The 22,284-nt window shown below is 40.6% G+C and overlaps 1 protein-coding gene across 1 annotated transcript in view; it reads left to right on the top strand.

The window, feature by feature from the left end:
* Positions 1-950: 950 nt before the first annotated feature.
* The window catches only part of LOC117985340 (nucleoredoxin-like), a 45,219-nt gene continuing 23,885 nt past the window's right edge, over positions 951-22,284 (top strand). The window contains exon 1 of the mRNA XM_034972031.2: positions 951-1,679. Within this exon, the coding sequence (XP_034827922.1) occupies positions 1,284-1,679 (396 nt within the window). The 5' untranslated portion in view covers positions 951-1,283. The remainder of the gene's footprint in view (positions 1,680-22,284) is intronic.

Raw genomic sequence — 22,284 nt, forward strand, 5'->3', positions numbered from 1 at the left:
CGGGCCATAGACTAAACCACACAGAAGCGATGTGTATGCTATAATTTATGCCTAATCCTTAGAAATATACAGATGAATTTTTTTATTCTTTTACAAACCCATCGCCGGCCCTCTACTGAGCACAGATCTCCTCTCAGAAAGAATAGAATAGAATAACTATTTATGCTAAACCTGCATGCCTGAGAGTTCTCCATAATGTTCTCAAAGGTGTGTGAAGTCTGTCAATCCGCACTTAGCCAGCGTGGTAGACTACGGCCAAAACCCTTCTCACTCTGAGAGGAGACCCGTGCTCTGTGCTGAGCCAGCAATGATGAATCATTTGCAAGTGCTTTTGAATCGTCAAAATATTTTGCCACTGCATGGTTTGTAATGCCACCGGGCGAGAATGAGAAGAGTTTAGGTTACAGTCCGCTACACTAGCCCAGTGCTGAATGGCAACTTCACACATCTTTGAGAATATTATGAAGAACTCTGAGGCATGCAGGTTTCCTCGTGATGTTTTACTTCACCTTTAGAACTAGTGATATTTGATTAATTAAGCACATAAGTAGCCCCGAAAAGTCAGAGGATGCCCGAGATCGTTTTCGTTTTTAGTAGTTTTTAACTTTTTAGTAACTTATAAAATAACTAGCTTATGCTCGCGACATCGTTCGCGTGGACTACACAAATTTCAAACCCCTATTTCACCCCCTTAGGAGTTAAAAAGTCCCCTTAAAAGTCCTTTCTTAGCGGATGTCAGCGGAGTCATAATAGCTATCTGCATACCAAATTTCAGCCCGATCCGTCCAGTAGTTTTAGCTGTGCCTTGATAGATCAGTCAGTCAGTCAGTCAGTCAGTCACCTTTTCCTTTTATATATTTAGAAGATAATTTGTATACATCTGCGTTCCATTATTTATTCTATGAGAGAGGGTTCCCTCATTTTCCCTCCACCTCCAGTCTGCCTTTGTTTACGAGGGCGTCCGGCCGTTGCTCCGCGCCGCGCCACGCGAGCTTTTCGAATTTAAAATAATTCCATACCGTATCGCGTTCACAATAAATCGCGCACATAAGCCAATAACTAACAATAAAACCGATGACTCATCGCCATTATAACATCCTCAACCGAACTTTAAATTTAAACGCCGATGTGATATCTGATTGCGTATTTTAGACACGTTTTAGTGTTAAACCAAAATAAACACTCGAACCGAAAACCAGTCGCGCGCCGTCAAAAAGCAAACAAACTCAAACCGAACTTCACCCGTTACCGAACGAAAATTTAAAAAAAAATGTAAGCCGTTTATGGATTTAAAAAAGAAAAGAATAACAAGTAAAATGGATTGGCGCGAAAAACTTTTCGGACGTGTGCTCGTGAAATGTGACTCGCCTGGGACCCAGAATGGTAAATTTGAGAATGTACCGACTTTGGGCGCTTTGGCCGACTGCGTTGAGGATGGGGAGGGTGCTGTGTGCGGCATTTATTTCTCGTTCGCGAATATAAGCGATACTAGTGATGACTTCGGGGTTCGCTTGGAGGAGGTGTACAAGCGAGTGTACCCGCGGTTGAAGGTGGTGGAGGTGGTGCTGTGGGCTCATGTCGGCACTCCTGAGGGTCCGGTGGAGAGAGAAGCCGGTTTCCGGCGCAGTCTGACCGGGAAGCCGTGGTTTGCTGTGCCTTTTCATGATGTCGACACGAAGGTAGGCAAAAACAAATATTTATTGAAGACTCCTTCCATTTGATCGGATCCAAAGGCGGGCTGTTCGACTTGTGGACGATCCCAAACTAACCGGCTCGTTGGAAAGCCTGGAGCACCGCAGAGACGTTAGCTCTCTATGCGTGTTCTATCGCCTGTATAATGGGGAGTGCTCTGAAGAGCTTTTTGACCTCATTCCACCCTCTTTTTTCTACAACCGCACCGCGCGCCACCGTAAGGAATTTCACCCTCACCATCTGGGTGTCTGGTGCACTTCGACCGTCCGCTGCGCCAGATCCTTCTTTCCACGCACGTGCAAACTGTGGAACCAACTCCCATCGGCGGTGTTCCCACTAGATTATAACATGGGTTATTCAAGGGGCGGACCAACAAATTCCTAAAAGGCCGGCAACGCATCGGCGGCTCCTCTGGTGCTGCAAATGTTCATGGGCGGCGGTAATCACTTAACATCAGGTGACCCGCCTGCTCGCTTGCTCGCTATATCTATTAAAAAAAAAAAAAATCTATTTATTTAAAGTATAGTATATTATTTATGTAAAGTAGCAAATACAGGATGTAATCAGAACGTTAGCAAAAACGTAGCGTTACTGCCTAGCGTGTAAAACTCGGGTCTATGCGGCAATGACTTCGAGTGGCCTACTTACGCAAAGTTCGTTGACCTCTAGCGTCAGTCGGATGTTTATTTGCAATATATCGTGAATTTTAACAAAATATTAGTGAATTTTAATTTTTAACAAACGCCCTAAGGGCCTTTGTGCACTCATTCGTATTCGGTTCGTATCTGTGATTCTTTGAAGTGGCCGTCATACAAATACGTACCTAATTCGATTTGTATTTTTGACGGATCCGTGAAATCGCGGGTGAAATCCGTGAAATCATCCATATTTGGTTCGTATCCGTGATTCTTCGAAGTGGCCCTCATACAAATACGTAGGTACTCATTCGATTCGTATTTGTACGGAATTCGCGATTTTACGGGTGAGCGCACAAACGCCCTATGGGGGTGTTTGGTTCGTATTCCTAATGTGCGAAGATCTTTATCACAATTTTTATGAAGAGTTGATTATGCTAGCATAAAATGAATCACATTAAATTTGCAGCACGTTGGATAATGGTATTGAAAAAATCGCAGCGAGCGCGACGCCCGCGCCAGCTGCGAAATGCGTGTTTTGTATGTTTATTAAAATTTTATATTTCGCGATTCGCGACCGTAACAGATAGGGGCTATTGAAAACGCTTTTTAATTTTTGTATTGCAGTAAAATTTTGTATGCGTAACGAAATTAACTTGAAGTTATTCATTTTGTAGGATGATATTTCATTCGAAAATTTGAATGGAATATCATCCTGCAGTTCTGCGAAATTATTCGCGTTCTTTTTTTACCTACTAAGTATTTACCATAGATTAATTATTGGTCTCGCTACGCTCGGTATCCGGCCAAGTGCGAGTCATACTCGTGCACCGAGGGTTTCGTATTTTTTCGACATTTGCACGATAAATCAAAAACTATTATGCATAAAAATAAATAAAAATCTGTTTTAGAATGTACGGGTACAGCCTTTTCATAATATGATACCCCACTTTGTATAGTAATTTTCGGATTTTTCCTTTCACATGGTGCACACACACACAGGTGCTATAAGACCTACCTACTACCTATTGCCAAATTTCGTGATTCTAGATCACTCTAGTTTTCTCGACAGACGACGATGTGACGCTATAAGGGCTCTTTATTTCCTTTTGAGGTACGGTACCCTAAACTGAAGAATAGAACCAAAGAACAGCAAAAAAAAACTGAAAATATTACGATTGCACAAATCAAGTGAACGCTCGAGTGTAAACATCAAAACCCACCTGCACTTAGTTTCCTTTACACTAACTCGTTTTCTTTCACTGCACCCCCCGTAATAACGGCTGAGAGGGGAGGGTATCGCCCTCAATTATTACTTTTCACCCGGGGTAGGGTCACCAGGCGACAGGAGTTTCCCCGACACGTCCGGGATTTCCCCAGGAATAAAGCTACACTGAAAAAACCAGTCTAAATAAATCTATACTTACTAATATTATAAAGAGGTAAAGTTTGTAAGTTCTTTGTAAGGGGTAATCTCTGGAACTACTGAACCGATTTTGACCAATACAAAGCTACATTAGAGCGGCTACGCACTGCATCCGATCTGAGTCCGTGAAAATACGTTCCTTTTTGTTTTGTATGGTAGCTTATGACTGTCGTAGATAATCGCTGGTATTCTCAATCTCGGCTAAACTATCCAACTCTGAGGTTCTTGCCCGGATGCAGAAAAAGACCGAGTTAGTTAAAACCATCAAGCAGCGTAAGATCTCGTACCTACCTGGGCCATATTTTGCGACACAATAGGTACCGCCTGCTGCAGACAATCATGATGGGTAAAATAGCTGGGAAAAGGGGTGGGAAGAAGAAAGAAGTCATGGCTACGTAACATCAGGGAGTGGACTGGCATAAAAACAGTCGGAGAACTATTCCGCCTAGCCATGGACAGGGAGAAGTTTAAAAAACTGACTGCTGACCTTCAGTAATGGAGAGGCACTAGAAGAAGAAGAAGAAGATTCTCAATCTCACGGATGACGGATAGAACTCGGATGACGGAAGTGCAGTGCGTGATCGCCGTTACATATGCTTTTTGGGCAATATGTTATTTTAGGGAAGAGGGTACCTACTGAACGGGCGTGGGCCGACTTTTATGCTAAGCAACTGCCTAAGCTTGGTGATGGGGGTGTCCGGCTATTAGGCGTCTATAGGTGGTGGTCTGTAAAAGGCTGACCAGAAGTGAATTTAAAGCCAAACAGAAAAGCAGGGCAGGGCATTATAAGCTATTTTTGGATTAGTTGTTTGAATGTCCTCTCTTGTTAAACTTGCGCGTAGACAATGATCACACGCGTAGAGGCTTATCGAGAGGTTTACTCTTTGTACTAACCTAACTGTAATATTAACTTGATTAGGGCACAAAATTACTATTACAACCAATCAATCAAAATAGCGACCTAAACACAAAAAGCATTTAATAGTTACCGAGTCTCGCGTCAGAACGAGACTAGCTTGAAATTCATCAACCACCCGTATTTATACAATCGACTCAAGATGGCTGTCTCGCCATAGAACATGCTATTTCCATTTCAAAAGGGCGCCAAATACAAAATGCAATAATATCTGTGTAATTAAATTTTCATGATTGAATTTATATGGCTACTCTACCTAGCCGGGGGTGGTTTACAGCTACTTTAGAGCGCAGCCATAAAATTGTCATAATCCCAGCGGTAGCCACATTTCCGGGGTATGTTCGACGTTCATAACGGCTGTATGTTTGGCTTAAGACAATAACGTTGATGCCTGGGAATTAATTAATTTTGTTAATTTTATTATATCATACTAGCTGATGCCCGCGACTTCGTACGCGTGGATTTAGGTTTTTAAAAATCCCGTGGGAACTCTTTGATTTCCCGGGATAAATAGTAGCCTATGTCACCCTCCAGGTATTTAATCTCTTTATCTATACCTACCCATGCAAAAAATCACGTCAATCGGTTGCTCCGTTGCGACGTGATTGAACGACAAACCAACAAACAAACACATTTTCGCATTTATAAGATGGGTGGAATTAGGTTTTCAAAAATCCCATGGGAACTCTATGATTTTCCGGAATAAAAATTAGCCTTAGTTACTCTCCGTCTTTTCAACTATTTCTATGCCAAAAATCAGGTCGATTGGTTGCTTAGTTAGGGCCTTAAGGAAGGACGACACACACAATAATATCACACTTGGTTTTATGAAAGTGAAGTTTGTATGTGGACCTCCATGCGGACGAAGTCGTGGGCATCAGCTAGTCGTTAATAAATCAATCATGTGCTTCATCGTCATCCGCCACTGAACAATCAGTCGTCAATCAAACTTGTTCAAGTCGCAAATCGCAATGCAACAGATATTTCCATTGTTCCCCGCGACATTCTCCACTGCTCGCTGCTCGCTGCTCGCTGCTCGCTGCTCGACATCTGCATGCTGTCGAGCCTTCGCTTTCCCACTCTTTGTTAGTGCACAGACTACAAGACAGAAAATAGACGACAGCAAACTGTCTACTGTGGAATGATACTCTAAAAATTCATATCTATACTTATAATAAAATTGTAACAGTTCTGTACATTAAAGATATTTTGAAATCTTTTTCAAGGGCACTCTATAATCGATACTGAACCCAAAACTGAAAATTTTGTCTGTCTGTCTGTCTGTATCACGGCCGCGCATCACGCCGAAACTACTTTATTACTACTGTAAACTACTGTATTTTTTTTCGTAACATACTTTTGTAAATGTTGTGTTAACTTGTAAATGGCGACAACATTTAGTAAGTTGTGTGTTCAGAATAAGTATTTTTTTAATGTATTAAGTAGCCGAAAGTTAACCTAATAAATAAAATAAGATAAAATAAATATGGACACATGTTTTGCGATTCCGTCCACGTTTTTCCATTAGTCTGTGGTTAGTGCCTCGTCAGGTCATTCGCTTAATGCACTAGATGAATGGGAATGATGGCAGCTTCAACGGGAACTGGAGCAAATACTTACTACGAAAAAACGCATTTCATCTGGGAAATTTTCCTTTACCCACTCTTATGGAGGGTACTTTTCTATAGTTCTCGACAGGTCGACATGGCAATCGGGATATAAGACGGGGGGACTAACCTAACCAAACTAACCAAGCAAACTAATTCTTTGTCCAAGGTAGCTGCCAGCTCTCGCGTCCCCGGTTGACTCGATAACCCTTTTCGAAATTTCCTCAAAAAGAGCTCGAGCTCCCGGGCCCCAAGGTCTCCACACCAAAAGGCACGAATATGAAGCTCCCATCGAGGTTCTCATATTTGCGCCTCTTGGCCTGTTCGGCGCTGATGGCCGCTGAACATAATGTGGGACGCAGCTAAAGTGTCTGCGCACGTTGTATCCCAAACAAGCGACTTGCCCATCATCGAAGGAACGAGCATCATACCATCACTAAAATTAATTAAAAAAATATTTAAAAAAAATATTGCTATCTGTCCCGGCTTACTCACGTGTGTAGTCGACGTTAGCCCGACTAGTTTCGAACCCATCCGGGGTCCTTTTTCAAGGGAGTCCGTCCGCGCACGCGCCGCGGTTTTGACTGCGGGACGCACGTGCCGCTGCCCGTAGAGCCCGTTGTGAGGGTGGCTGGGGTGGGGGGGGGGAGACAGCTGCCGATCGTCTCCCGACAGTTCCTGCTGTTCTTCATCACTGGAACCGTCACCGAAATCCAGGCACGCGCAGTTAATGGTGTCCCGTTCCACGACTGATGCCCTTGTCTTAGCGTCAAAAAGCGGTTTCCACGCTGAGGGTAGCATCCATCCATTGTCACGATTGAAATTCGCGTGGCGACTAATTTCGATCGCTTCCCGTATCTTCCGCGGTACTTGAAACTTTTCCCGGGACAATACGGAAACCTTGTCGAATCGTATGTAGTGCGTCGTTCCCGAATTCTGGATAATATGTTCTGCTATTGCTGACCCAGTGGTGTCTACATTTTTGACGCTGCGTATGTGTTCCATCATTCTCGTCTGGATGGAAATCACTCACGGTAGTTTAAACGCTAAAAAATATTGCTTTTACCTCAATGTAATAGTTAATTACAAGTGGAGCGGTATAGGGTGGGTGTATATAATTCCAAAGTTATTCCATTAGGTGCATAAATAGCTACTGAAACGACTTTATTTTCCTGTGAGGGTGAGTGTACACATCTGTAGGTAAAAGTGCTAATTCCTTATTTCATTTTGCTTTACTTTACTGCCTTTTAAAGTCATAACATCATTGTACCTAAATCTTTTGTACTAGCCAGTTGTTAACGTTTATGCTATGTGTCCATTAATTATAAATCCTTTTGTATGTAAATACTTGTGTATGTGTAAATGTTGTTGGTTAGTCAAATAAAATAAAATAAAATAAATAGTAGGTAAAATAGTAGGTAAGGTACAAAAACGCGTCAGTCAAATCAGTGACTTTTATCAAACGTCAAAACGCGGGCTTAGTATGTGAGATTCTATGAAATACTCATATTATACTGGAATGTGCCGTCACATCATAATGACGTACATTTTTAGTTTAATCGATAATTTAAAATGGTTCTTACACTTCGGAAGATCCTCTATTAATTAATAATACTAAGAAATAATTTATTTTTTATAAAGTCAAATACCCAATTTTTATAGGGGTTTTAATCTACAACGTACAACCTATGTGACATATGATTCCACTCTCATCTCGAATCCTGAGTGAAGCGCGGGGTTTCGGGGCGCCCAAGACGAAAACCCTGCGTTGAATACTCTACTTTTCACACGTCATAACTCATAACCTACTATGACGTCATGTGGACGCACCCTTATCGAGGGTACCATGCAGTGCAGCAAATAGTTGCCTTAAACAGAGCGAGCTCGGCGCCGTACAAACTGGAATTATTTAATTAATTATTTACCACACTCCCGTTAATGTTTGGCTTAGCAGTTCCATTTACGTGCCCACCTCTGCCCAAATAGAATAGGTTTTTTTATTTACAAAATATACACTTAAAGCGCTTTTAGGGTTCCGTAGCCAAATGCCTTTGAGCCTCAATAGCTCAACCGGTATAGGAGTGGACTGAAAACCGAAAGGTCGACGGTTCAAACCCCGCCCGTTGCACTATTGTCGTACCTACTCCTAGCACAAGCCTGACGCTTAGTTGGAGAGGAAAGGGGAATATTAGTCATTTAACATGGCTAATAGTTCATTTTTTTATACTAAGAATAGTATTAAAAAATGGCAAAAAACGGAACTCTTATAGATTCGTCATGTCTGTCTGTCTGTCTGTCCGTCCGTATGTCACAGCCACTTTTTTCCGAAACTATAAGAACTATAGATACTGTTGAAACTTGGTAAGTAGATGTATTCTGTGAACCGCTTTAAGATTTTCACACAAAAATAGAAAAAAAACAATTTTGGGGGTTCCCCATACTTAGAACACGAGAGACACTTACAAAGTGGTAAAATGTGTGCCCCCCCCCCCTTGTAACTTCTAAAATAAGAGAATGATAAAACTAAAAAAAAGATTTGATGTACATTACCATGCAAACTTCCACCGAAAATTGGTTCAAACGAGATCTAGTAAGTAGTTTAGTACGGAACCCTCAGTGCGCGAGTCTGATTCGCACTTGGCCGGTTTTTCTTTATACCTATGCATATTATCATTAGATACAGTTAAATGTTTGCTTTTACAAATATTGCTTTTGATGCAAAGTTTAATACGTGAAAGTGTCGCTTTGTCGCCTGCGAGTTGAGAGTACATTATTTAACTTTTAAGTTACATTTCATGTCTTTAATGTAACGCTATGCATTTCACACTTGTACCAACAAAGTTTCCTATTAACAACTTTTGTGAACATCAGCTGTCGCGTGGAATCCATTACTGATAAAACTTTTTCAAAATGTTATAAGTAAGTACCTAGTTACTTAGTTTATGTATGGACTTTAAATACTTCATCATCATCATGATCAACCCATCACCGGCTCACTGCAGAGCACTGGTCTCCTCTCAGAGTGAGAAGGGTTTGGCCATAGTCTACCACGCTGGCCATGGGCGGATTGGTAGACAAAATTAAATACTTTAAATACTTAGCATGAAGTTTTTGAAGCGAACCTCAATGGCGATGAATAATCAGCTCCCATGATTTCCCCCATATGCTCCAATCTTTTTGATGATCTCTCTGGCGCAAGCGCTGTTGTCTTATTAGTGGGGTTCCCGACATGGGTTTGGAATTTTATAATTTCTAAATTTCTGGTCTGGTCTGGTGGGAGGCTTCAGCTGTGGCTAGTTACCACCCCACCGACAAAGCCGTGAAATTGTAAAAGTTTACTTGGCTAAACTTTTACAATTTCACGGACTAAGTATTCTATTCTATTCAGTATCCGTAGTACAAGATTTTACGTCTCACCAAACGAAACCAAATTCGAGAGTCGAGATACTTCCGCGTTACAGTAAAATGGACCTAAACAGCCTTGAATTGAAGTCAAATATTCAATGCCACTGATTTTAATTTCGCAATGTTTCCGCTTGGAGCGCTAGCTGAAGAAGTGTAGACAAACTTGAGCTTTAAAACAAGGCGTTTAAGATCCAGTTTACTGTAACGCGGAAGTATTTCGACTCTCGAATTTGGTTTGGTTTGGTGAGACGTAAAATCTTGTACTTACGGGTACAGAACAATTCTGTTTCCTGTTTGGGAAACAATACTTTTCTACTTACACATCTCTCATAGTTCGGAATAAAAGCGAACGAAAAAGTCGACATATTCGTATACGTACCTAACTATTGGCTATAGATTTTTCCGCGCAACTACGTCCAGGACCAGCCACATTGTCCGTCAGCAGTCAATAGAGAGCACTGGCTCTTGGCTGGAACATTCACTTCCTGTGTGCGTACTGTGACCACGCGGCCCGCTTTCGACGGGATTTCTAAATAAATGTGTAGGCTCGTCAGCACCAGAAGTATGTTATTATGATCGAGATTGAAGACTAAACCACTAAAAGTAACCTTAAGTAATGGTTAACCAGATACGTCAGGATTACAACCTTTAGATTAACCGAGCCTTCGTGGGCATACTAACATCATTCTTGCACACTACGAGAGATATCACAGACTACCCTCAACTATTAACCTACCGTCAATAATGAGTGCAACGTCTCTTATGAGACTAGGCAATGCTAACTAACACCAGCTAAGTCCCTACCTAGCGACCGGCTCCAACCATCCCCATACCGGCCCCAGACCAACCAGCTAACCTAGCACACCACACTTAGTTCAATTAACCTCAACTACAACAATCACGTTTGTCTAATACAAATTGGAACGATACAAGAAGGACTTACCGATACACAGCTAGTGACACACTGCGCATCCGCATTTATAATCTCACAATGACGGTGGGGCGATGACGTAATGTTCAATGACCAAAGTGTTTACAATTAAATGGCAGCGCGCCTGCAAATGTATTACTAGATGATGCCCGCAACTTCGTTTATCGGGTTAAGGGTTTCATAAATCCCGTGGAAACTGTTTGATTTTCCAGGATAAAAAGTAGCCAATGTCCTTCCCGGGGAAGCAAGCTATATCTGTACCAAACGTCAAAATCAGTTGAATGGATGGGTCGTGAATCAGACAGACAGATGGATATTATGGAGATACCTATTATCTCCAATTAGACCATTTAATACACTTTTATGTACCTATCGACATTATCAAGCGCCACCAGGGAGTCTAGAGACGACCAAAATCATGGACTTCTATAGTGCTCCAGCGCGTCGTCTTGCGACTGGGTCACGGGAACACCGAAGCAATCAACCGCGACCCAGCCAGCGACGTCCTCCGAGGCGGACCCTCCACGAGGTCCCCCACCACACGTCCGAGGCACACATCGTTGGTGCGTGTAAAATTTACCCGATTTTCACATACAGATCCGATCTACACATGTCCCGTTTCACTTTATTAGCTTCGTCACCTGTTATCCCGTTTAGCGCCGTCAAAACCTGGTCACATTATGTATACGCTTCATGAACTGATGACAAACGGCTCAATAGCCTGCATTTTTGACTACCCCCCAAACTAAACTGCATTAGTATAAACCCCTCAAAGTATTCCCACCTCTATCTCTACGTGTTAAAAACTAATTTCCGGTGAATTAAAATTAATGTTTAAAGTTTTAAATGCTAATAGGGTTTGTGTTAGTGTTTACGTTTTGAATAACGCATCGAGCAGAGTTCCTGTGGGAAAATATGGAGCGTAGCCATTTTAGTTGTTAATACAAATGATAGGTTAGTGACATATCAAAAAGCGTTGGTAGCGTAGTGGTTAAGAGTAAGACGTCGGCCTCAGGAGGTCAAAGGTCCTATCCTGGGTACGCACCTCTAACATTTCGGCATTTAAATATTACTTGGTGAGGAAACCTGTAGGTCGATTTCGTAAAACCTGCATCAATCATTATTACAATCTCAATTGTGCTGATTGGCTGAATTTGTGCGATTCTTGTTGCAACAATGCATTGTAGCCAATAGTGAGCGAGTGTCAACCAATCAGAGGATTTCGATCGTGATATTGTAGCTGTCATTCTACAACAATCGCTGTTCTCAAGGGTGTGTGAAGTCTTCCAGTCTGCATTTGGACAGCCCTTCTCATTATGATAATCATGAATATAACTTCAAATTTTACCGATTTTCAAAAGGAATTTTTATCCCCTATTTTACGCCCTTAGGGATGGAATTTCTGAAAATTGTGAAAGACCTTTCATTAAAATTTTAACCGACAGCTTTAAACTCCAATACACATCGATATAAGTAACCTGTAAGATGACGGACTTTCCCCTTTTTAATCCCCTTAGGGATGGAATTTGCAAAAAGCCTGTCTGAGTGAGTCCCTACGGCTTAGGCTGTGCATTGGATAAGTCAGTCAGGACAAGTATTTTTATAATGTACTAGCCGACCCGCCCCGGCTTCGCTCGGGTGGAATTTAGAAAATCTAGGTTGGGATTGAATTTCCAAAAATCCTGGAACACGTATTTCTTCAGTTGTGACTGAAAACCCGTACACCAATTTTCATGCAAATAACTTGAAAAATAACGGACTTTCATACGAACTTTCATCCCCTATTTAAATTTCATGTCTCTAGGACCAGCGGTTTAGGCTATGCGTTGATATATAAGTCAGTCAGTCAGTCAGGACTTTGAATTTTATATATACAGATAGAAAATAGTAGTCTATCAGACATTTTAGCAAATAATAAAAATATTATTAAACGGACCCTTTCCTTTGAAGCAAGCGTCGGTATTGCAAGGCGGAGCTAAATTAAGCACAGCAATAAGTAAAAATAAGTCCAAGCTTAAATTTAATCCAAGGGTAAAAGTGTGGCTAAGTGTCGTGTCGGGGGCAAGGACCTCTGATGAAAGCGCCTCGCAATCAACTGCTTGACTGCTCGGTGATTCTGACTTCTGAGCAGTTAACGCCGGTGTTCTTATTCATTTCTTACGCTACGAGTAGGACTTTTAAGGAAGGGAAACGTTTCAATTTAGTGATAGCAAAAATTACAAACTGTTCAGATTAGGTGATCTTGTTATACAGGGTGTAACCAGAACGCTAGCAAAAACGAAGACAGGTTGATGATAATTGATAACTGATACAAAAAAAACGAGTAAAATAAATAAAAAATCCTATATTTTGTAAAAGTTCACATATTGTAAATAAATATGTATTGCAAATAAAATATCTGACGGACGCTAGAGGTCAACGAATGTTGCGTAAGTAGGCCACCCGGAGTCAATGCTGCGTCGTAGGTGGGGGCATTGACCCGAGTTTTGCACGCTATACATACATTGCGGATTTAAATCACTAAAACTACAAAATGAGGCAAATAATTACTGGTATTGGGTTGTATTTATGTAGTACTAGCTGATGCCCGCGACTTCGTACGCGTGGATTTAGGTTTTTAAAAATCCCGTGGGAACTCATCAATTTTCCGGGCTGAAAAGTAGCCTATGTCCTTCCCCGGGTTGCAAGCTACCTCTGTACTAAATTTCGTCAAAATCGGTTGAACGGTTAAAACAGGAAAAGCTAGCAGACAGACAGACAGACAGACACACTTTCGCATTTATAATATTAGTATGGATAACAATAACGCTAAGTTTTACTTGCGTTCTGGTTACACCCTGTTTATCTCCCACTTACCGCAGCGCTCTCCTCTGCGCCAGGGAGGTCGTCAAAACCTTGCGACTATCTGATTTTTGACTTCTTCTATTACTGGCATACTTTAGGAGTTAGAAGAGAAGTCCTCCTCCTAAAAAAAGCTGGTCATTTGCGAAAGATTTTCAGCCAAAAACATTGCGTTGGATTAGAGGACTTGTTGAGATTCTTTAATTTTCTTCTTTTTCGTTTCACCATTCACATGTACCTACCTAGATATTTGTAAAGTCTGTAAGCTCGGCCAATATCGTCACGTCCACAGTCTAATATCGGCGATGCAGTCAGCACGCGTAGATTAATTGGCTTCGTCCTGCCTACTATGTCAATGACATGCCCATTTATTAGCATTCATACACAGACGTACATGTGTAACTATACTTGAGCCACAGAGTAAGGATGTGATATAAGATACAGAGGTTCGACGAAGAGTAATCGTGCGGTATAATTCTTGCATTTCACGAGGGCGAGTGACTCATGCTTGTGTTCTCGTATCGGTATAAGTACCCGTAGTACAAGATTTTACGTCTCACCAAACCAAACCAAATTCGAGAGTCGAAATACTTCCGCGTTACAGTAAACTGGATCTTACATGCCTTGTTTTAAAGCTCAAGTTTGTCTACACTTCTACAGCCAGCGCTCCAAGCGGAAACATTGCGAAATTAAAATCAGTGGCATTGAATATTTGACTTCAATGCAAGGCTGTTTAGGTCCATTTTACTGTAACGCGGAAATATTTCGACTCTCGAATTTGGTTTCGTTTGGTGAGACGTAAAATCTTGTACTACGGGTAAAGAAAGGTACACTAAATGTGTGCGTTTGCGAGCGCTTGCTCGCGACTGATTGGTCCGACATGCACGCACACTGACGCAATGCCCATGTATACGACGCAACCACAAGTAAAGTTCACTCGCCTTCATGAATTGCAATAACTGTAACTGGTAAGTGCGGGACGTAAGAACAACGCAACGAGGAAATCACCAAGCCCAAGTAACTGACACAACCTAGTATGTTAGCAAGCTGAAGTGGCAGCGGGCAGGCAGACCATGTCATGTTCTTCACTTCAGTTCATGATCATGAATAAACCCGGTACTTCGGGGTCATGACGCAAGCTCATCAGAACGCGCGAGCAACTGAGATCGTAGATACCGCACAATGCTCCGTCACGAAAGGACGGACTTGAATAGAGCCAAGATAGAAAGCCTTACATTGTACCTACATATTCAAAAATAGCTTGTGTATTTTTCAAAATTCAAAAATATACTGAAGTTGTTTTCTAGTTACCGCTTATACATACTTGCAAGTTATGGAACCAGCTTCCACGTCTGTTTCTTAAAAATGTGGCTATAATTCTAGGGGTGAATAAATAAATTCCTTGAAATTCGGTAATTCATTGGGGGTTCCTGTGCTGCAATTGTCTAAAGGCGACCAAAAATCGAACTAAAAAGAAAAAAAAAACATATTTGAAATCCATACAGCCGCAATATTGAATTGTTTCAAAAAATTCATATTCAGTGTCACTCAGGATAATGTAAGGATTCTAACAATATCCCAAAGATCCAAACCAGTTCAGGAATTTTAGAAGATACGGTGGAATTTAAAAACATTTGTCGACAATGTTTTATCCAGCAGCACTCCAACGGGCTGGGTTGACGTCTGCGCGAGGGTCCTCAGCCGCTACCTCTCAGCGGCTTACACCGCCCTCACTTGCTAAATACGCTTAATTGCAGGTCTTGACAGACAGATAACGAAGTGATCCTATATAGGTTCCTTTTTCTTTGGAGATATACCAGGAACCCTTTAAATTCGACCGCTTTGCCAAAAAACTAGCTAAAAAGTAAAAAAAACACATTTGAAATTGGTGCTATACAACCGCCATATTGGTTTTTTTCAACAAACTCGGGATGATGTAAGGATTCTAACGATACCCCACACATCCAAACCCGTTCAGGCATTTCAGAAGTTACGGTGGAGTATAAAAACATTTGTCGGCAATGTTTTATGCAGCAGCACTCCAACGGGCTGGGTTGACGTCTGCGCGAGGGTCCTCAGCCGCTACCTCTCAGCGCCCTCAGTCGCTAAACACGCTTTTTATGCTCCCATAATTAAACCTGCAATCTCCGAGATCTCCTGCAATACGCCCGGGAAATGAGGTTCACGTATGTTCGACTTAAAGACATATTTTGTGTAGAAGTTGTTCAAAAATGTGACAAGGAAGGAGTCTAATTATGTAGAGATGTAAGGGACCTACGACATCTTTTGACTTCTTAGCTTTTAATTAGAAGTTTAGAGAAGACATTTTACTCCTCAAATGCTGCACATCTCTATATATAAAAATGAATCGCTGAATGTGTTGCTGATCGCAAATCTCGAGAACAGCTGAACCGATTTCGCTAATTCTTTTTTCATAATATTCCTTGAAGTATGAGTTTTTTATGGAGAGAAAAATTTAAAAAAAATCCTGAAAAAGAATCGACTGTTAGGCGGTACGAATTCGGCAGGAGCAGCTAGTTATAATATAGATATTTGTGTTTCTGTGCTTTCATCATCTCAAACCATCGATTGAGCACGGGTCTCCTTTCAAAATGAGAAGGATTCAGGTCTGAGTCCACCACGCCGGCAAAGTTGACAGACAGTTGAAGTTTGGCAGACTTCACACACCTTTGAGAACATTATGGAGAACTGTCAGGCATGCAGGTTTCCTCACGATATTTTCCTTCACTGAAAAAGCAAATACTATTAATTATTTAATTGCTCAGAACGCAAATAACTCCGAAAAGTTAGAGGATCGAACCCCCGACCTCTCGAATATGAGACCGGACTAGACTATGCTTACGGCTTTCTGTGCTTTAACAGTTTTGCAAAATTGATTTTCCAAATTAGAAAAATCCTTCGATATTTTTTTGTATGAATTGCCATAATAATTATCGTTATTAATTATCCTATGTATGGTGTGTAAAGAAATTAATAAGAACAAGACTTAAATTTGAAAGTACAAAAATTATATTTAATTGCACAGCAAATTTATGCCGCCATAATTAAATCTGCAATCTTGGAGATCTGCTGAAATTTGAAATACACTCATTAAATTAGATTCGCGTAGGTTCAGCATTTTTGAATAAAACTTGTTGAAAGTTCAAACTTGTTCATGGGAAAAGCGAGGAACCTAATTATGTTGTGCTGTGTACGCCTCACTTTCAACTTACCTTCTTACCTTTTAATTAGAAGTTTGCAGACATATTGCTAGCTGTAAGCCTGAAACCACAGATATATACCTACAGATATGCAACTAGTGTAGCCCCGATAGCCTCTCGCTCAAGCAGAGGCACTTACTTGTGCATCGATATAAATGACAAGATATGGTCAAGCGAACAAAAATTTTCACGGTTTAGGAACCAAATAAATCAGCGCCACCTCGTAGATACTAATGAACGATCCGTTTGAAATCCAGACGTCACTGAGGTTGCATTGGTGCTTAAGCACCACTGAGTCGGTGCCATTTTGTTTGTTCAATAACACTGTCCATACGAAATAATATATAAAAATCAATTTTTTAAAACAAATCAAATATTTCTTTCAAATATACTTCAGTCAACATAACTACACTTCACGTTGTTTATCAAAATCTTACGTACAAAATACATCTTGACAAACGAAAAAGTGGCCACGGTGATAAGGACAAAAAATGATCATTTCGTCACGTTCTAATAAGAGCTTAAATGCATTTAGGGTCAGATGTCCAACAATGAAACAGTGGTACACAATAAAACACTGTGAAATCTCAAAAATGCGGCGTTGCCAGATTGTGCAATATATTGCGTTAGGGCACTCTCGTGGACCCCCCGCCCTACCCCAGTTTGCATCGGTGTCGCGTGGGAGCAGACGTATTTGCAGAGTATTTTTAATATTTTCGACAAAAAGTAAGTATTTTCTGCATTCTTTGTAGATTTTTCATTAAATAGTGATTGGAAATTTCATATTTTTCATGATTACCTAACAATAAAGATATTTCATAGATTGACGTGCAATAGATCATATGTTAAAGTGTTACAATTTAGTGAGAAAAAAATTGAGTTTAGTAAAAAAAACCTTGGTAGTCCACAGTGAAACAGTTGCACAATGGACACAATGAAACACTGTTTCAATGTGTACTATCTCGTTTCATTGTGTACCATAACACGTTATAACAATAGGTACAAACATCTTTATTGTAGGTTTATTTCTGTAGGTATGTAAATTTGGTTACAATAAAGAATATTTTACTTTTATTTTACTTAGGTAACATTAATCGATCTTTATTTATTTTTCGTTTAAGATGGCGCGTACTAAAGCCCAAGAAGGTGATAACGTGCTCGTTTTACTGGACGCCAAAAAACTGAAGGTCTACTATGTTAATGATAGACTGATAATGTAGACTGATTAAAGTGAAATTAAGAATAAAACCTTTTGGATTGAACTCAATCGTTTTTTGTCATTTACCCACATTAATCCAAAATGACACAAAATAAGATGAGGCAGACACTATGAATAATTATGTTTCATTGTTGAATTAGTGGTGTTTCATTGCGTACACTACTGTGGACACAATGAAACATTTCTCATTTTTTATTTTTTTATTTATTGCTGATTGATTGCACATTAATTAAAAAAACTATAAATGGCATCTGCCCCCCAATTGTGTAAGAATAACCATTTCATGGCTATCGCAATCGTCAAGAATTCTGCCCTTTGATTGGCTGTGAAAAAATGTAAACAGCGAATCAACCAATCAAATGGCAGAATTTCTTGACGATTGCGATAGCCATGAAATGGTTATTCTTACACAATTGGGGGGCTGATAACCAATAAAATTGCCTATACATCTGTAAAAAATTGGACTTCTATCTGTAAAAGCAAAAGGTGTATGAGTCTTTGAATTTTTAGTGTTCCATTGTTGGACACATGACCCTAGCTATCTCGCTCTAACAGTAAGAGTCACAATATAGGGCTTCTTCTACAGGTATTTATTTGTTCTGAGCCTGAAGCATTTGCGGAACGGCGTTTTCTTGTATTTTTTCTGCTTGCACTGCTTGCTGTACCTTATTCAAGATTTAACTAGTAACTACATACTTGCGATATTCTTTCGAAAGGAGAATGGCAGATCCTGACCCACCAAATTACACACAATATAAATTAATGATAATTATCCTAGTATTAAATAACCACTTAAAAATTAAAAATTGAGATTATAAACTTGCGGATGTTTTTATTATTTTCACAATATTATGAGTAAATTGCATATAACCTAGAATCATTGTGACTTAATCTTAGATTTAATGAAAAACCGCAAGTTCTAGAGATGTTAAATCCTACGTTTAGTTATCAGTGATGAAACAGCAACAAAATGCTCCATAAAGCATACGTGTAAACGACTTTTATATAATAACATGGGTCACGGTTCTATAGAAATTCTGTCATTGTCCTTTCATAACTTGGAACTTATTACGGTAATATTGTACTTAATCATTGAAATGTTTGCTAATAATAATATTTCCCAAATCCTTCCTTCCAATCATAGAACACCTTTTATTTCAGAAATTATAAAATTCCAAATCCCTGCCAGGAATCGAACCCGGGACCTCCCGCTAATAATACCACGGCGCTTACCACTGTGCCAGGAGGTCGTCTAGTAAACTCAAACCCCTGTCTTTTGTCATAGGGTAAAATCAATGTAAGTTGCAGTATCAAGTAGGTACATACAACAATCAAGATTAGGAGTTCGGACAAGTGGCGATTGGAGTGGAAGGGCTCAGACCCTCCGTGTGTCCCGTTCCGCTCGCCTGCCTGCCGGGGGCTCAATTGTTGTCCCTGCACGCAACAGTGGACAATACCACCCTATCCCATCCGTGATTACTGGAGTGATGCAAGTCATTTGGTGAATTTAATGGGTTTAAGCCTTTAACCAGCTTATACAGGGTGTAACCAGAACGCTAGCAAAAACTTAGCGTTCTTGTTATACTACCTAAACACAATCCAATACCAATAACCATTTGCCTCATTTTGTAGTTTTAGTGATTTAGTAATTTTCAAACCCTCGATGTATAGCGTGCAAAACTCGGGTCAATGCCCAGCCTAGGACGCGGCGTTGACTCCGAGTAGCCTACTTACGCAACGTTAGTCGACCTCTAGCGTCAGATGTTTTATTAGCAATATATCGTAAACTTTTACAAAATTATAGGATTTTTTAAACATTTTTTTCGCGTTTTTTTTTTGTGTTATCATATCAGTAATCATTTATACCTATACAAATACCTGTCTATATCTATAGTCTATACCCATGCAAAAAATCGCGTCAACCCATGGCACCGTTGCGACGTGATTGAAGGACAAACCAACAAACAAACACACTTTCGCATTTATATAATAAGGGTACTGATTGGCTGAGCTAAATGTAGTGGCTGACAAGTGACAAGCAAATAAACAAGCAAGCACTGCAGATCACAGCAACTAATTGCCGGTATAAATAGCCCGAGGGTGAAACGCCGGAAACTCCTGAGCTATTTATATTTGGACACGTTTGGACCAGTTCAATCGTTTGATGTTTAACAGTTACACTGACCTAGTACAACACAATGGTACAACTTAATTCGTTGAGCTGTTTTCTGCTTGTATTTTTAGGGTTCCGTACCTCAAAAGGAAAAACGGAAGACATGACGTGATTAACAATTTTAATCAAGCAATTAAGCTTGCGCGTCAAAACGAAGGATATGCTTAATTTATGTTTAAAACTCGACTCGCACGAATTAGCGGAGTGAATTTTTTATGTTCACCCCTCGAAGGGCGACGCAAGTAGGGTTGTCACTTGTCAGGCGACCCGCTGCTCGACAGTGCCACAGCGGTAGTATGACAGCTACAATGTCACGATCGCAATCACCTCTGATTGGTTGACGCTCACTATTGGCTATATGCCTTGTTGCAACAAGAGTCGCACAAATTCAGCCAATCACAACAATTGAGATTGTAATAATGATTGATGCAGGTTTTACAGAATCGACATACGTTTTAGGCGGACATGTTTGGCGATACACGGTCGAGGCCAACTCAAACTCAAAAGATTTATTCAAAAGTAGCTAATGCCCGCGACTTAAATTTAAAAAATCTTGTGGAAACTCTTTGATTTTCCGGAATGAAAAGTAGCTTATGTCATTCTTCAGGTTTTTAACTATACACATACAAAAAATCACACCGATCCGTTGCTCCGTTGCAACGTGATTGAAGGACAAACCAACAAACAAACACACTTTCGCATTTATAATATGGGTAGTTATGTTTACCACTTTTTGACTATCGATTTTTGGATTTGTTAAATAATTCAATGTGATAATTAATTACGTAAACTTAAATCTACGAGGGTTCCAAACGCGCCCTAGTCTGAGAAAAATCCTACAATATCAAACGGGCATCTATTCTTTTTATCATCACCATCAGGTTTCTGGACAATACGTAGTATGCTGAACTGGGCGAACTGTCGGACGTAAGTTGCGGACCCAACCTTGAGCGGACATGCTTGACAAGGACAACCATAGACACAAGGGCCTGACAACCCTAGAGCAAGGGCCTCAGGGCGTCACCCTTTATATGCGTTCCGTCTGGCACCTCTGTTGTGAGGAACCACGCACGGTTTCACAGGAAGTGCCAAGCGTTCAGAACAAAAGTTACATTGAAAAGGGACGCCAATTTTTAGGACTTTTTGTACAAACAAGTCTTAAGTGAGACTGTTTTTGGAGGAGAATACTCGTGAAAATGGAGTTTTTTTTTTGAAGTATTGTTTTTAATTTCACTGATCAACCCATTGCCAGTCCACTACTGAGGACGGGTGTCCTCTCAGAATAAGAAGGGTTTGGTAATAGTCCGGATTGGCCGACTTCACTACCCTTTGAGAACATTATGAAGAACTCTCAGGCATGTAAACTTCCTCACGATGTCTTCCTTCACCGTTAAAGCAAGTGATATTTTGCCTTTTTTTTAACGCTGGGAGAAGTGCGTGCCTGGAATCGAACCTCGGACTTTCCGAATAGGAGGCCGACGCGACGTCTTAACTGGTAGGTTATCACCGCTCAAAATAGAATATAATGTATTTTTATTCAAGTAAACTTTTACAAGTGCTTTTGAATCGACGAATAGTTTAATTAAAAAAATAGAAAAAGGAAGAAAGAATAATTTACGACTATTAAAACCATAGTAAATAGGTAATCATAATGTCAATTTTAGGTAGTAGGTAAGGGTAACCTACCTGAAAACATTTTCAAAATGAGGAATCTCGGTGAAATGCACTGCAATCAGTAGGTCTCTGCGCTGACAGCAGCACAATGGCACTCTGCCGGCAATCAGCTAAAAGCCGTCTGCTCAGCACTCCTGTGCTGCAGCTTGATTACCGCTAAAGAGCTTCGTTGATGAGCGAAAACGCGGTCACGTAGCTTATCCCTGCGGGCTGTAGCTTGCTAATGCTACGGCCACATAAGTAAAGATCCCTCCCTCCACTATCGGAATTCGGCAAATGATAACTAATATCGCGAATTGTGTGGCTGGCCTGAATCGTATCGTTCGCACATTCGGGAAAGCGTGGATATAGATTTTTTTAAATCTTTATCTTTATTTTAACTAGCTTATGCTCGCGACTTCATCCGCGTGGACTACACAAATTTCAAACCCCTAGTTCACCCCTTTAGGGGTTGAATTTCCGAAAACCCTTTCTTAGCGGATGCTTACGTCATAATAGCTATCTGCATGCCAAATTTCAGCCCGATCCGTCCAGTAGTTTGAGC

The sequence above is a fragment of the Maniola hyperantus genome, chromosome 9 (genome assembly GCF_902806685.2).
Source record: "Maniola hyperantus chromosome 9, iAphHyp1.2, whole genome shotgun sequence".
NCBI lineage: Eukaryota > Metazoa > Arthropoda > Insecta > Lepidoptera > Nymphalidae > Maniola > Maniola hyperantus.